This window comes from Chiroxiphia lanceolata, chromosome 13 (assembly GCF_009829145.1).
Source record: "Chiroxiphia lanceolata isolate bChiLan1 chromosome 13, bChiLan1.pri, whole genome shotgun sequence".
Taxonomy (NCBI): Eukaryota; Metazoa; Chordata; class Aves; order Passeriformes; family Pipridae; genus Chiroxiphia; species Chiroxiphia lanceolata.
In genome coordinates this window covers 20,572,730-20,590,100 of record NC_045649.1, presented here as the reverse complement: position 1 = coordinate 20,590,100, position 17,371 = coordinate 20,572,730, and the positions used below count along the sequence as shown (strand labels likewise).

Genomic DNA, 17,371 nt, shown 5'->3' with positions numbered 1-17,371 from the left:
AAAAATACATCCATGAATTTTTCAGAACTTTTGCTTTACTGCTTTAAAGAGAATAAATATCCTTACCCTGGCTCCTTTATGAATTGCTTATGTATGTACGAGTGTCAAGCACCAGGCAACAGGATTGCTTTGATCAGTCAGGAATAACAGAAATGTTGTTTGGGAACTCTGATAATAATTACCCTCCCTTCAGATGTAGATAGAGATATAAACTGTGCCACAACATAAGAGTTTGTACTGAAATCATGTATGTGGATTGTGCTGCCTTTTGTACTTCTGGCACTCTTGGATTTGTTATTTAAACCAGCTCAACGGAGTTTTTCTTTTCAGAAAACACTTAAGTTTCCTTCAGACATTAAAGCTTGCTAATCAAAAACAATTCCTTAGAAGCTGAAACAATTTTTGCCCTGTGCAGGGAAATTAGAAATGAACATTGAATGAGAGTATCATATTGATTATCATTAAATAAATAGAATAAATATGTATAATGGCTGAACCTGTGTTTTTTTTTGTTTCCACCCGCCTCTGACTCCCTCAGCCTTGGCAAGGCAGGGTCAGTGATGCTTTATGTCAGATGATCAGTTAAGTTTTGACACTCACCTATGCCTGAAGTCTTTGCCTACAGATTTCTTCCATCTTGCAATCAATCTGAGTGCAAGGCTCTGCTCTACTTCATGAACAGCGAAATGGTCAGGGGGTCAGGACACCCATATCGTGAGATACACCCAATCCAGGTGTCTTCCACAACAGGAATCCCCACCTGGATTTCCTGCACAAGGCAGTGATTTGATTCCATTGGGAATCTAGTCCATGTCCCTTGGGATCCATGATTTACAAAAATTGGCAAGCAGAGTAAGGTGAACAAATACAGACCTAACAATTTCTACTGTCTCAGCTAATTTCAGTTTAGCAAGTCAGGTTTCTCTAAATGAAGGAGATCTGCCAATTACATTTAGAGAATGTTTAGCAGTGGTTTTTACCCTCTTCCCGGCAGATAAAATGGAAGCAGATTTTTCATGTAAGGTATTATTATGCAATTTAAAATATGCATTCAAGAAAAGAAAAATGAGTTAACAGGCATTATGCTGTTCCAAGAACATCCTTGCGTTTCAGCTGTGGTTTTTTGCCTTCCTCCCCTAAATCTCTGGGAAGCAGACACTGACAGAGTTAATAACAACGCTGTTGCATGACATTAGGTTGGCCATTGGTTTTGCTTTGTCATTTCTTTAGGCTCTAGTATAGAGGGGATCTTCACACAAACCTCTGTTGTCTCTGAGTGTAAAATTTGGATTATGAATAATTTCAGGTGGTAAACTGAAGATAAATCTTGGTCCATTGGCGGAGTCATCCTTGTCATCAGCACTAATTGTAATAAATTGCTGCAAAAGAAAAGCACTCTATAAACAAACAGCTTCTTCTCTGGGTACATCACATACCAACAGCATTCCAAGACAGCTCTTGAATATAAGGAACTGTGAAATAGCAGACCCCCCTCAGATACAAATGTACGTGATTATAAACAGAGAGCAGATGCCAAACTACAACAGGCAATCTTTATTTGCTACTAAATCTAACCAACACAGAACTATGGCTGTAAAAATATACACCTTCTGCATTCTTATATACAAATATGTGCTAATGATAACACAACAGACTAAATAAAATCCTGCAGAAAACTCAGCAGCTGAGAGTTCTTTTCAGACTGCCACAAGAACTGCAGGGGCACAGTCCATGTGTAGAGCCGTGTTCCTGTACAATACTAACCCCTCTTCCTCACAAATTGCCAGGAATAAATCTGTCAATTGAGTTCCACAAGCACTGCACTGGGATTCTCTGAATATTTCTGTAACATCCAAACCAGGCTCACAACTGGGAAAGCTGCAGCAAACCAGCTTTGCTGCTGCTGGTGGATTCTCACACCCAACACCAATCATAACTAATGCACAAAGCAGTGTGTGACTATTGAGAGCAGCTCACAAACAAAAACACAGGGCAGTGCCTTTCTGTGTGCTCCAGGCATTTTGGCCAAAATTTCAAAATGAGTGTTCATTTACTGCCACTCGTTGGAGCTGACAGAACAAAACTGGGCTGACACGCTGCAGAAAGAACCGTGTGGGCAGGGAGGGCAATGGGCAGAGAAAGGTGGTGGGTGGGGAAAGGGTGGGCAGAGGGAAGGAGGAGAGCAGCGGGAAGGAGATGGGTAGGGATGGATGTGGATAGGGATGGAGGTGGGTAGAGGGAAGAAGGGGGGCAGAGAAGGAGGAGAGCAGAGGGAAGGAGGAGAGCAGCCCATACCTGATTGCTCCGGGCATTCTCACACACAAAGGCCTCATAGGCTGCTGCAAATTTGGGGGCATTGTCATTGACATCAACCACCTTAATGGACACAGGGACTTTGGCTTCCTGGTGTTGCTTGTCTATGGGAGAAAGCAAAACCAAAATGAGAAGCAGGAAAACCCCTCAAAACAAACAAAATCCCACCTGCATCGAGGGAAAAATGCAATAGATGGAGGTATTTCTACTGGGATTTACTGCAGCTTATCAAACTGAGACACCTGGAAGGGTACAGAATTTATACCATTGATCATAAACTACCTCAGTGCAATACTTACGGACTTCAACTGCAAACACAGAGATATTATGCCAAGCAATTTCTTCCCTATCCAAAGCTTTTATTGTCTTGATATTGCCATCTTCTGCATTGATAACAAAATATCTTTCAAGATCAGTGTGACGATCAATTGAATATCTAAAGAAGATTGAAAATCAGCAATTAGAGAAAAGAAGGGCTTACCAGTTTTGCACGTCAAGATTTCTTCTACATAATTATTATTTCTGAATAACTGCAAGTAGTACACTTATTGTTGCCCTCAATATCATTGTCAAAGGGATGATACATGTTCTTTAAAAAGGAGCATCACCTGGTTGGTTTCTACATTTAGAAAAATAATACACCAGAATGTTTGTAATAAGTGAAAATTGCTGGATTTGAAGTCTCTGTATTAAAGCCCTAAAATATTCTTTATTTTTTTCTCTTACAAAACATGCTAAAAATATCTACTGAGATATTTGTGTTTTCTTCTGTTTCATATTAATCATGGCCATCTTTTAAGTCTTCTGATCTTTTCTTTACTCAGAATATTAATTGATCATACCAATTTATTAAATATTGTCCCCTATCTGCACATTCGTACAGCTTCAGACAGCTCTGACTTTCATATCTTCACATTGTAATTCTTTGAAATGTTAAGTATACCCACTGAAGAGAGCTTTATAATTTAATTTACACTGAGAACATGACAAATGAAAATAAACTAATAAAAACTGTTATAAGAATTCTTCCCTGTAAGGGTGGGGAGGCCCTGGCACAGGTTGCCCAGAGAAGCTGTGGCTGCTCCATCCCTGGAAGTGTCCAAGGCCAGGTTGGAGGGGGCTTGGAGCACCCTGGGCTAGCGGAAGGTGTCCCTGCCCATGGCAGGGGGTGGAACGAGATGAGCTTTAAGGTCCCTTCCAACCCAAACCATTCCATGATTCCAAGACAATCCAACATAACTGCAGAAAGTAGGTGTCTGTATGTGCTTGCCTTTAGCAATTAACAACACAACACAGTCTCTAATCTACTGCTCAGATTTCTATGTTTTCAGGAAAAAACACATTGCAATACCAGCACAGGGTATTTGTGGAAATTATAATTTAGAATAGAGTTAACAAAGATGCCTTAAAGTATAATTCAATTAGACACAGCTGTGGTACGATACAGGCTTTGAGAAACTGCAACAAGGCATAAATCCAATGCTGGAGAGTTAAAGTTATTAATATTCTGGGTGTACGTAGCTCTCTCGCACTGCCTTAATAACCTGCATAACAATTTGAAAAGCTAATGCTTGGCAGCAAACAGCAAGAATGCAGTGTACCTTATAGCACTGTTGGCAGCATCAGGGTCTTTGGCATGTACTTTTCCCACCACAGTACCAGATGCTGCATTTTCTTGTACTTCAAAAATGTAACCTGGCTTCATAAACACGGGGGGCTCGTCAGCATCTTCCACTGCTATTTTCACTGTCACAGTGTCCTTGAACGGCCCATTGCTGATGAACTTGGGGTCAATGTGGACGTTGGCTGCCTCCACCTTTAGGCTGTAGGACTTTTTGGTTTCATAATCTAAAATCTGCGAGAAACAAGAAGACAATGCATTCCATAATTAGGAAATCCAGAGTGTAAAAGCAGCAAGCAGTGCCCTTGTATTCAATACATAAAACTAATGTGAGCATCTGTCAACAAGCTTGGACTGAAATGTGTGTATTTAAAAACAGAAAGACTCAAACGGAAGGAGCTACATCCTATGTATGGAGCAGCATAGGAAGGCACTCAAAGTATCACAGCAGAGTCCTTGCCTTGCTCTTTGCTTGCTGTATCACCGAGGAAATCATCTGTACTGGGAAAATTAACCTGTTATTTGTGAAGCCTTTCAGGTGGCACAAAAGGGCAAGGGACAGGGAAGGGGCTCCCACAAGAGGCCAGGTTTCCTCTATCCCCAGCTGGCAGGATTCTATATGGGCGTGGTTTGAATTGCTACTGGGTGTCCCATGAGATAGGACACAGAGAAGTTAAACTATTTAAGTAGTGGGGAAAATATGGAGATAAGTCCTTTTGGGAGCCTGAGCAAAGTCACAGCACATCTGCACTTTCATTGGCATAAGAGTTGCAGTGCTGGTGGCCTCGAATTCATCCTGTAGGTGCCAACCACAATTCCCAAAGTCTGCTAACACCATAAACTGAGTGGTGCCCCACCATGCACAGCTTGTGTGTTTTGTATTTTAAAACACACAAAAAATCCACTTCCACCTCTAGAACAGATACAGGAATTGAACCAGGGCACCGTTTTGAGTAAAGGAGACCTCTGGGTGTCTTTCTGGGGGACTGCCTCAGTGGGCAGGGCAGGGCAGGGCTAACTATGAAGTTAAGTTGCCCCGGCCTTCTCCTCTAAGTTCTGACTATCTCCAAGAGAGATAAACAGCTTTGAAGATACAAAGGGCAAAATAATAATGCCTAAATAATGAATAAATTATGATTTATAATTTGGAATTCTAAATTAATTTAATAACACTTTCAAAGCTCACACTGATGGGTTGTACATGAAATCCCCTCTGCTGCTTTTTGCATAGCCTGTGACTCCTTCAGAACACTGTTGTGGACAATGCACAGCTGAAGAATCCAAACTATTGGGCATGAGGCTGTTCAGACTGAACATAAAGCAACAGTGAATGTCTGCTACTTATCAGCACTGGGCAAAACTTTATTAACAATGAAGCTGATGGCATCATATTTTACTGTGACTTTTTATTATGAATTCATTTAGTTTGTGCAATTAATCCACTGTACAGTATTTATGTAACTCTTCTTGGTTATTTTCTTCCATTCCAATTCAGCTAATAGGGAAATGTAATATTAAAAGTTAATCACACCTTTAGAAATTAAGTGAATTTTCATTTACTAATATTTTAGCTTAGGTGGTAATCCATTATTACCAAATATTCTGTCAGCAACAAAGAACACTGCTTATTAGTGGGTATTACCCACCTTCTTAAGCTTTACTACCCCTTCCTGAGTCTCATAGTCCGTTGTAATTTCAAACATGTCCATGCCATCTCCATCGATGATGCTGTAGGCTACCAAGCCATTTTCCCCAATGTCAGGATCTTTGGCCTTCACTCTTCCTACTTCCTCTCCTGGGATAGCTGCTTCTGACACTGACATCTGGTACACACCTGGGCGAGGGAAAACAGGCATTTCCTGAAGTGTGCACTCTGCTCTCCAGCTGTACTGAACTCATTGAACTTGTAAGTTCCAAATAAACACAGTAATTTTTTTACATTTTCAACCCCCCTGAAGGAACGTTTGTTTTATGTTATGTGTTGTTATGTTTATGTTATGTGTTGTTATGTTTATGTTATGTTATGTTTTTTATGTTTGTTATGTTATGTTTGTTATGTTATGTTTGTTATGTTATGTTCAAAAGAGCTCTGAGGAGCAAGTCATCTGTGAAATCTTAAAGCACACGGTTAATCTCCTCCCTGATGTTTTACACTCCATCTCTGTCCCTCTCTGTTCAGGGGGGGTTAAAAGGACATTCAGAATGCAGAAATTGTGACATCAAGGTTATCATTTATATCAGAAATGTTGTTAGAGAAATGGAAGGAGAACTCTCTTTCATATGCTCATGGTCTGACCTTCAACTCTGTTGAGTCCAGAAGCATTTCTGCCCATTCATCCAGGAGCCATAAATTATATTCAATGAGTTGGATAAGATCTCTCTGCTGTGCTGGCTAAAGAATAAATCTGCTGCTTTCTATGTCTTTACTTTGTAATGTGAATGTACAGTAACAATGATTATTAAAATTCAGCACCACAGAAAATATGTACCAAATTTGTATGGAGTTCCAAATCAAAACAAAAATGGCTTTCCTATGTCTCCAGTAGGAAAACCACTCCCAAACATCCCACAGATGTATTGCCTTACAGAGGTTTCCCTGGGTATTCAGAGACACCAGAGGAGAGCAACACTGTTCCTGGGTAAATCTCTCTCCAACAGTTGCCCTTTAAGCAGCATTTCCAGGACCTGGAAACCCCCTCCAGAGCTCAGATAACATGACCTGATCCTAAGTGTACAAATCTCTGTCAGCATTTTCAGCCACCTCATCAGCATTAATAACTTGGGGAGGGGAAAAAAAAAGAAAAATCATGAGAAAATAAAATAATCTAATTTATTCCCCTCCATAATTGCTCTTTTTTTTGCTACGTGAGCACCCTTGGAACATCAGGAGACTTATACCAGGCAGGGACTTGGCTCATTACCCGTAAAAAAAATTGGCACATGTCATTGAAATAGGTCATTAACTCCAGTCACAAAGAACCCAAAATTTAAGTACGTAACTCATTAATGGTTTGAGCAATGAGCATAAAAAAAAAAACAACCCCAGAAAAAGGGAAATAAGAATAAAAAAATCAATTGTTTGTTTGTACAGACAGGTAAAATCCTGGTTTTGTCTTAAAAAAACATTCCCAATTCAGGTTTTACTTTGGGGAAGAATGATTAAGTAGAATAACTATTATTTCTGATAATTTTAAATATTCTTCCAAAAGATTCAGTAAAGTGGCTTGAATTTGTAGAAAAAAATCCATAATTTGATGGAGTTAACAAAAGGCCATACACTGGGGTCCCAGATCCTGATCTGGAGTGAAAAGGCACATTGTAAGGTATATGAAACCTGACATTTTTAGGATTCAATACATTTCTTCGAGAATGGTAAATAATTCTGGCACAGGTTTTTCATTTAGGAACCAACTATATCACTTCAGCTCTTGTATGAAAGTCCAGGAAGCTGAAACATTGGAGGAAGAGAAGTTGCAGAGATGATCATGTCCAGAACATATCAGGGTCATAACTGTTGCTCAGAGGAGAATCAGTATGGGCTGGGATGGTGCTTACACTGCACTCCAAAAAAAACCTACAGCCATGCAGTGATAAAATGGAGAACAGATGTGTGAGTCCATTAATGTGCTTCCTCCCAGCTGTGAAGACTGAATCTGTTAATGTCAGCCCTGGTTAATTTTATGTGTGAAAAGTAAATAGCACAGGTATAAAAAAATTGCTTAATTTGACCACCAGAATTGAACTTCAACAATTTAAAAATGTAATAGTGGCAAATTTAGTTTGCTTTGCCATGGTAAATAGAAGTCTTGAGGAATAGCCAGTCTTTTATCCTTGAGGACATTCACTATTCACCAAGTGTTTATAGAAGTAAAGGATGATGCATCCATACTTAAAATGCAAAGCTATGTGAAATAAAAAAAATGCCACTCATTCACCTCCAGGCTTGTCAAAGACCTGAAAGGGCCCAACCAGGAGCTGTTAACAGATTGTGCAACATTGTCATCAAGGGGCAAGAAAGGCAAGATCCTCCAGGCCTGTGAAATACAGGGGCAAGAAGCTAAAGTGGATCTGCTTTCCTTTGCCCATCTTCATCAAATCCAAAGAGGATTCGTTTGCTGAAAATGACCCTCCAAACTCTGCTGGCAAAGAGTTGAGAACTTGGAGCGGTGAAAGGCACGACACGGGGCCACTGCAGACTCCTTTCAGACACTGTAAGTCTCAGAGGAGAGCTTTGTGCAAACACACAGGGTGACTGCTGCATCCTGCACCCCCAGACAGGAGAATCTGTTCCTGCACAACACCTGCAGGGGCTTTTGTTTTAACTTCCTCCTGTTTCTCTGCAATGATTCCCTGAAGTTCCTGTGGTCTGAACAGAGAAGTAAACACCACTTGCTTTTTAAAAATGTCTTTTACATCCATGCTGTAAATATGAAAATGGGAAAGGAAGTAAACCAGCTTATCCCAGCACTGCTGAGGGGCAGGTACATGTTCCAGTGTTTTGGATTGATTTGGTTTAATGCACAAGAGAGACCTCAAGAAACGGGGCTTCTTCCTTCATTAACAGAGAAGTCCACATTATGTCTCCCTGCTAATATAATAGTTATATGACATGGTCCAGTAGTTCAAAAAATTAAGTTTAGGGTTAGGAATTTTCATAATCTAATCCTGATCTTAAAAATGTCTCACTTTGCAACACAAAGCAAATAATGCAGACACTAAAGCTCCATGTTACTAGCAAAAAATGTGTAACTAATGCTTCTTTATTCATATGTGCTGCAATAACCCAGCAGTTACTGCTTTTTCAAGCTTTGTATATGTCTGATACTACACAAACGTGGGTACTATAGAAAATGGGAACAAGGATCTTGTTCTTACTTTGTGGGAACTTTGGTGGGTTGTCATTGACATCTGTAAGTGTAATTGTCACTTTGGTTGTCCCTGAGAGGCCTCCCATGTGTCCTCCCATGTCTTTCGCCTGTATTACAACATGATATTCTTCCTTGGCTTCTCTGTCCATATTGGGAAGGGCAGTTCGGATAATTCCTGGAAATACAGAGAAAGTGTGGCACATACAAAGTTTCACAGGTTCACATTATGAAAAACTGAATGCTGCATAAAACACAGTAATATTTGCAGTGATGGTGCACATTTTGTTTTCCCTACACTGTGTATTTTGCTGTGTAAGGAAAGTAGCCCAAATATTTGACACAGGACAACCCCAGAGAATAACAGTTCAGCACAGAAACAGGCATTTCTGTCACACCATATCATACCCCAAAGAAACAGTAAATATACCCAGCTGTACTGCCTCAGTCAATACATTTAGTTCATTTTGAGGCATTCTGGTTATGAGGTCCAATAAACTGCTCAATACCTGTTTGAGCTTCCACCGAGAAATACGGCTGACCTTCCAGAATGCTGTAAACCAGTTTGGCACTGTTCCCATAGGTAGGATCATCAGCATCTGAAGCTGTTACCTGAATAACTGATGTACCTAAAAAGGGAAAGCAAACACAGGAGGAATCCAGTCAGAAGCAAACCTGTCTGTAAGAACCGTGCAGAGATGCTTTCAGTCATTCAGCATAACTATAGCTGAACTTTTTTATTTCCACATTTGGGAAATGAAAAAGAAAATTTCTTGACAGTCTCTGTATGACAAAATAGACTCATACAATCCAGAAAGATTTGTCACCAGCTGTGATGTGGATTAGTGTTCTAAACGGTGAAGATATAAAAGTCAGCAGTCACTCTGTACAATTATGGTTTTTTTCTTCAGTGGTTTTAAGCCTTATATTGCTTTTGTCATTAGAGAGCCAAACAATAGAGTTTTCTTTTTTCATTTTTCTCAGTAAGTTTTCAGAGAAATCATTCCTGTGGAAATCTCTGAGACAAACACAAGCTCAAAGAGGAGATGAAAATGGAATAGAGAGTGTGGCAGTAACTCCTTAGCTTTATTACACAGCTCTGCCAGAGGAACGATCTTGATGTTTACCCCAGAGGATTCACACTCCATAAATTCCAGGGGGCTCTCATGCTCCTTCCTAGGAGGAGATAGTCCTGTTCTAGGAACCATCCAAAGACACTTCAAGTCTGACAGCTGGGAGCTGTGCAGGCTTTGATTTGGTCAGCAAATTAGAGACATTGACTGAGTCACTGGCTGAGTATGAAGTAAATTTTACTTCCCAAAATTCTTGACAATAAGAATTAAATAAAGTCAAGACATGCTGACAAAGCAACACCTTCTCTAAGGCCAGGAGCTGCAGTGCATTTCTGAGTACTCACCTACATTTGATCTCTCTGGCACATTGGCATGGTAGTTTTCATGAAGAAACTCAGGTGGGTTGTCATTTATATCTTGCACTTTGACAATGAATTCCGAGGGTGGTTCCAAAGGTCTGTTGGTGTTCCTGTCCACAGCCTGTGCCGTGAGGGTGTACTGAGCTCTCTCCTCCCGGTCCAGTGTCTTTGTTGCATGGATGTTCCCTGATTTGTCATCAATAACAAAAATGATTCCTGCTCCTTCACCTGAGAGAATGTATTTAATGTTTCCATCTCCAGAATCAATATCTGAATGAAGCTACAAAATGAGAAACAGACATACCTTAACAAGGTACCACATTTCATGGATGAGCTTATGAAACAAAAACGTTCAGGAAAATACTATAATTTCAGAGTTTTAAAAAACCTTGTCTTACACCAGGCAATAATCCACACTCGGGCACATGGTGTGACCTCATCTACCCTGCACTCAGGGCAGCTGCCAGCCCAGACCTGCATCCTGCCACACACAGGCTGCTGCTGAGACCCAAGCCTTCAGATTTAAGATTTAAAGAAGAGAATACACAAGAAGATAACTATGGCAGGTTCTTTATTCAAACCCAGTTGGAAGGAAGAGTCATTTTTGAAAACATTTTTGTGCACTTCATACAAATCGTATTCTACTGGGTTGCATGTAAAAAGCTGTTAAGTGATAAATGGGATGCAACCAGTGAGCTCAGCAGTGTGCCCAGGTGGGCAAAGGAATCCTGGCTTGTATCAAGAATAGTGTGACCAAGGAAGTGATTGTCCCCTGTGCTGGCACTGCTGAGGCCCCTCGAGTGCTGTGCCCAGTTCTGAGCCCTCACAGCAAGAGAGACATTGAGGGGCTGGAGCACGTCCAGGGAAGGGAACGGAGCTGGGAAGGGGCTGGAGCAGCAGGAGCAGCTGAGGGAGCTGGGGGGGCTCAACCTGGAGAAACAAAGGCTCAGGGGGGACCTTCTGGCTCTGCAACTCCCTGACAGGAGGGGGGAGCCAGGGGGGGGTCGGGCTCTGCTCCCAGGGAACAAGGGACAGGAGGAGAGGGAACGGCCTCCAGCTGTGCCAGGGGAGGGTCAGGTTGGACATGAGGAGGAATTTCTTGCTGGAAAGGGTGGTCAGGCACTGGCAGGGGCTGCCCAGGGAGGTTTGGAGTGCCCAGCCCTGGAGGTGTCCCAGGAAGGCCTGGCCGTGGCACTGAGTGCTCTGGGCTGGGGGACAAGGGGGGCATCGCGCACGAGGGAGATCCATGGGCTGGGAGGGCTTTTCCAACATTAATGATTCTCTGAGTCTATGATTGCCAACTGGAGTGATTGCCAACTAATTACACCCTCTTTAATACAAAAGAAGAAACAAATGCTTACTAAACACTCTAACTTCTGCAACCAATGCACACTTCACTTTGATGGATGAGGGAAACACTGAGCCAAATTACAGATTTATTGATTTTATATTGACATCCACAAATTACTAACACTAACCACCTCTTAAACCGGGCTGTCAGAATGGTATTTCCTGACATTGGTCCTGTTTCCCCACTCTTTTTGTGCTGGTGTTAAGTCAACAGAGTTCTGCTGACTGTTTAAAAACCAGCAAATATACCTGTTTATTTATCTATTTGTATTCTGCTAGTGTTAGACAGTAGCAGAATAAAAAACTAGTCCAGGATGTGTGTACATACACATGTACACACAGATATCTCTCACTCTATACACACCCCTTCATATATTTGATTTTACTGATAAATTGAAAACGAAATGGTGAGAAGATACCTATTGAGCAGGACACTTTTACTGAGCTGCTGGGTTGGACATTACATTTTTAGTTACTACTTTCAAAGTCCCAAGATTGATAACAGATATTCTTGGGACATATTGTTGCTCAAGTACTTCTGTGGTTTCTTGGTGGTTTGCCGAGTAACAGCTTTCACACCTTCGTGCAAGGACTGCTGAGGTCAATGGAAATATTTGTATTGCCTTAGGTGATATTTTGCTTAACATCTACACTGAGCTCCAAGAAAGTGATTCTAGGTGAATAAGTAGCTGTTGAAGAAGCAGTTAAAACAACACAAAGGTAAGAGCAAGAAGAAACAACGGCAAGAAAAAACTCAACAACACACAAAATAACAATATAAATTAATAATATTAATTGATGACAGAGAAGGAAATTCTTTCTTACCCTTCCCACTAGCACAGGATCTGGTCCTGTGTACTCTTCTATAACAAAGAACTGATTCCACACCCAGCCTCTCTTGGAGCGGTGCAGGACTTGTCCCTCCTTGCCTTTCTCGCGATGCCCGTGGAGCGATGGCCGGGACTGGTTCAGTGGCCCCGTGCTCAGGGCGTGGCTGTAGCACAACATGCCCAGGCAGAGCAGAGCAGCCTGTAAACAACTGTCCTCCTTCATTTTTGGTTATTTTGTAGGCACAGAAGTATCCAAGAATCTACCCCTTCCACCTTGGAACTCAAAAAGTTTGAGGCTGCTGAAGTTTCACACAGACTGTTGTGCACATAGGATACCACCACACATTAAACACATCACTTTAATGCTCTGCAGCTTCCCAACTTAATTCCTGAAAGAAAGCAAAATGGAGAAGATTGTCACTTCTTTATAGAAGTCTCTGAGGATGCAGTAATTTTTTTATTAAGTGAAATAAAACTAGGACTTCCTTGATAAATGTCAAGATAAGAAGACTAAAATAAATCAATAATTATGAAATACAGACTAATGAGCATATTTGGTGCTTTGTTACATGGAACTACCACCTTGTAGAATCTCCTGACTGGCTGGTTTGGACAGTCACTGGCTGGAAGTTGAAAGATAGGGAATTATATTCTTTCATTATCCTTTCAAATGGATTTAGCCCAAAATGCAAGGTAACTATAGAAATACCTAATTTATGTCTAATCCCCTTTTGGATCTTAGATATAAGCCTTAGATATAAGCTGCTAAGCCACAGGTCTGCATTTAAGGGAGAGACCAAGACTTATCAAGGATGCAATATTTCTACACGTTCAACACATTTCCACACTGAACACAACACCCATGTTTTTCTAGGCAGGAGGAGTGGCTGACAGAGCTCCAAGGACCTACAGTTTGGATTTAGACCCTTGAAACACCTCTGAGGTTTAAGTCATCAGAGAAGCAGCATTGATTGCTCAAATCAGTCTACTGGCTTTGGGCTGGTGAGAGTAAGTGCCACAAACCAATAAAAACTTGATCAGATATTTTTGATAATGTAACAATTGATTTAGTTATTTATTTCTAGTACTACATTGGTGTCTTCCTTTCTAATACTTCTTAAAACACTGGGTCAGAATTAATATTTGAAGGAGAAATTGCATAATACAGTGAAACCTGAACTAAACCTTCAGCAGCTCCCAATCCATCACAAAGGCCAATTTGACTTATCCCTGGGGTTTCCAATATATTCTTCTTGAATCTTTATAGAACAACCAATTTTACAAGCTCCCTATGATGTTTCTTTCAGCTTTCAGTGTAATTCACTTTGCTCTTCTGCAAAATACTAACAAAACATTTGATGTTATATTCATACAGGCTCATGTATAAACATGTGCTACCATCGGCTTTAAAAAAGAACGATTTTTTAATGAGAAATAAGATCTTACACTTGGTATTTGCAGCAGGGAAAATGTGAATAGAGGGAAAAGCTTGAACCTACACCCCAATCTATAACTCCAGCAACAGAAAAACACCTCACTGGTACCAAACCCACTCATGTGGGGGACGTCTGTCTCACCTCCTGAGCAGTCGTGCCCTCCTGTCCACATCCCTTTACACAGGTACATAAAAATACATTGGCAAAAAGGGGGTCAGAAGTAAAAGATTAAATATCTGAATTTATTTGCTCAAAAAAGATAAGTTTTTAATTTTATGTCATTGAAAACTGAAATAACCACAATTACAAGTCCACAGTGGCTCCAACATAATGAATTCGATGAAATTCACCCAGAGAGGTGTGAACACACTCAGGCTTTCATAAGCATATTTACTAAGTGTATTAGTTGTATCCATTTAATTTTTTATTATTGTTATATGATGGTGCATTACAGATTACTCATACCAGCATGGAAGACATGAAAAAGAAAACAACCTCTATTATTTTGCCCAGGAAAATGTTTTTATTTTCACATGATATATGTGTGTGAAATTTGGAGCATTAGGTCTGTGGGTTTTATTTTGTATCTCCATTTTGTTGAGAGGTAAAAACAATTTAAGACTTAAAGGGCCTGAGAAACTGAGATTTCACCTACTTTGGAGGTGGCTTAAAGATGAAGTCTTTCAACACTAGATTATAGTGGTTTTCAATGATAATGGTTAATTCTGAGAGGAAAGGACACTCCTTTTTCCACCCAGATTTGCACAGAAAAAATGAAATTGAAGCCCTAGGTATGCAGCATTTACTTACCAAGGTTCCCCAGCACTGAACTTTAGTAAACATAGTACATCTTTATAAACACAACCCATCAAATTCTCTGCTCACCCCACAGGTGTAGACTGAGTTACTCTGTCCAGTGCATGAACACCTCTTGTTTTACATCCTTGTGGAAATGTTATCTCCAGCACCTGAGGTAAACCTCCTTTGGCCTCTTCGTCTACAGGAATTTATTGATGTAACCAAATCCTGCACCTTAAGGGCAGGTCAGTCTGCTTCATAATTGCATCCAGCTAATCAGTGATGCTGCTGTTTCAAAGTTTGCTCTGGAGTGTCCTTCTAGTGAAACAGTCCTTAGGGTCAGGCCTAGTCCAGGTGATTACCCTGGACAGGGACACTGCTACAGGGATCTGTACTACAAGGATCACTCGTGCAGCAGATAGAGGGGCTTGGGCTCCTGGAATGCTAAAAGGAGGCTACATGCTCCAGACAGAACTGGAATAGGAACATATTCCTGGACAGCTGTGCATTTTTAAACCTGATATGAAAAACCCCTGTAAGTAAACTGCTTATGTTAATAGACTTTGGATGCATTTGAAAATTAAACTCACTGACAATCATTCACCATTAACATCATATAATGATCTCAACTGCAAAAAGAAGTAAACAAATATCCCCACTACTCCAAAAGTTCTCAATACTTTTATGTAAACCAGTAAACACTTTGTAAAGCTGCTTACCAATAATGGAAAAGTCAAGCTGATACATATGTGTTTAATATCAGCTATTCAAGTGCGAAGTGCTGGAAACAAACTGGTAATCCCAGATCCATGCCTAATTTATTAATAAGGATTAAAGCAAAAATTATTTGCTATCTTTTATTTTATCCTCTGCATGTACATGTATAGGAACATATCTTCAAGCTAAAGAAAACTGTTATCGCTCATCCACTACTTCACAGAATCACAGACTGGTTTGGGTTGGAAGTGACCTTAAAGCCCATCCAGTGCCACCCCCTGCCATGGGCAGGGACACCTTCCACCAGCCCAGGTTGCTCCAAGCCTCGTCCAACCTGGCCTTGGACACTTCCAGGGATCCAGGGGCAGCCACAGCTTCTCTGGGCAACCTGGGCCAGGGCCTCACCACCCCCAAAGGGAACAATTCCTTCCCAATATCCCATCTAACCCTGCCCTCTGTCAGTGGGAAGCCATTCCTCCTGTCCTGTCACTCCGGCCCTTGTCAATAGTCTCTCTCCATCTTTCTTGCAGGCCCCTTCAGGCCCTGCAAGGCCACAATCAGGTCACCCCAAAGCTTCTCTTCTCCAGGCTGAACAATCCCAACTCTCCCAGCCTTTCCTCCCAGCAGAGCTGCTCCATCCCTCTGCTCATCTTGATGCCTCCTCTGGACTCTCTGCAGCAGCTCCACGTCCTTGCTGTGCTGTTCCCCAGGGCTGGAGCAGCTCTGGGGAACAGAGCCCCCTGCCCTGCTGCCTATGCTGGGGGATCAGCCCAGGGCACGGGGGGTTCTGACTCCCAGCACACATGTCCAGGGCACGTCCAACTCGGGCTAAAAAAAACCCCTAAGCCTGTTTATAGTAATTGCTTCTGTTTTGAGTTATTAAGTCAAAGGACTCTATTCTAGTAGCAATGCCGAGCTGGTTCTTTAGCAAGTGACCTACAGGAAGTCAGGCTGCAATTCAAGCTGGAGCTGCAGGCAATAAGGTCTCCCTGGCCTCCTCATGCCCTTCCTGAAGGTCCTGCTCTGCTCACTCACACCGTGTTGCCCCAGCAGGGAGCCCTCTGAGAGCCCTCTGACTCCCACAGCAGAAAAGCTGAGAGAATAAATCCACAGGGTTCCACTGAAGTCTATGAAATTACTCAAATTCAAAACAGTTGCAGTTTGTCCTTTTATAAATTGCATTTTATTCTAAAAGTCAAGGTGCACAAGATACTCTCAGGTTAGAGCTAAAATTTATAAAGTGAGTCCTTTTCTCTTGTGGAAAAATACCTCGTAATCCTGCAAGCATGGAATAGAGATGTGAGGATGGCAATTGCTGCAGCTGCCTGGGCTGCTCCTTGAGTCAGTGTCCCAAAATTCTGTGTGCAGTACTTTTAATCAGGCACTGCACAGATAGTGACCTATCAGATTCATTTGCTGTGAATGTTTGTAATATTTTATTTAAAAAATCACAGCATTTATATGTCCTCAAAATTACTGTTATTTCTGCTCATAGATTATATTCCTCAGCTACAGCAAACAAATCTCAATGAACAGTTGACCCAACTACAACATTGTGCTGGTTTGGTCTGGGATAGAGTTAATTTTCTTCCTGGTAGCTGGTCCAGTGCTGTGTTTTGGATTTAGGAAGAGAATAATGTTGATAACACACTGATGTTTTAGTTGTTCCTGAGTAATGTTTATACTGAGTCAAGGACCTTTCAGCTTCTCATGTCCTCCCTCCAGGAGGCTGGAGGGGAGGCACAAGAAGCTGGGAGTGGACACAGCTGGACAACTGACCTAAACTGGCCAAAAGGACCTTCCAAATCATTACAACATCAGGTTCAGCACATAAACTGGGAACCACTGCTCAGGAACTGGCTGGGCACATGTCTGTGACTGGTGAAAAATTGCATTGTACATCAATTGTTTTGTACAGTCTAATTCTTTTGTCCTTATTATCATTCTTTTCTTCCTTTTCTGTCCCTATAAAGCGTCTTTATCTCAAGTGATGAGTTTTCTCACTTTTA

General features: G+C 41.3%; 1 protein-coding gene across 3 annotated transcripts in view; it reads right to left on the bottom strand.

Moving 5' to 3' along the window:
• Positions 1 to 17,371, bottom strand: part of CDH11 (cadherin 11) — an 88,168-nt gene that overhangs the window by 9,168 nt on the left and 61,629 nt on the right. For all 3 annotated transcript variants that reach the window (XM_032701194.1, XM_032701197.1, XM_032701195.1), the window contains exons 3-11: positions 12,407 to 12,800; positions 10,217 to 10,511; positions 9,309 to 9,428; positions 8,810 to 8,977; positions 5,581 to 5,768; positions 3,915 to 4,168; positions 2,613 to 2,749; positions 2,296 to 2,417; positions 1,262 to 1,379 (exon numbers count right to left, since the gene is read on the bottom strand). In XM_032701194.1, the coding sequence (XP_032557085.1) occupies positions 1,262 to 1,379; positions 2,296 to 2,417; positions 2,613 to 2,749; positions 3,915 to 4,168; positions 5,581 to 5,768; positions 8,810 to 8,977; positions 9,309 to 9,428; positions 10,217 to 10,511; positions 12,407 to 12,634 (1,630 nt within the window). In that variant the 5' untranslated portion in view covers positions 12,635 to 12,800. The remainder of the gene's footprint in view (positions 1 to 1,261; positions 1,380 to 2,295; positions 2,418 to 2,612; positions 2,750 to 3,914; positions 4,169 to 5,580; positions 5,769 to 8,809; positions 8,978 to 9,308; positions 9,429 to 10,216; positions 10,512 to 12,406; positions 12,801 to 17,371) is intronic.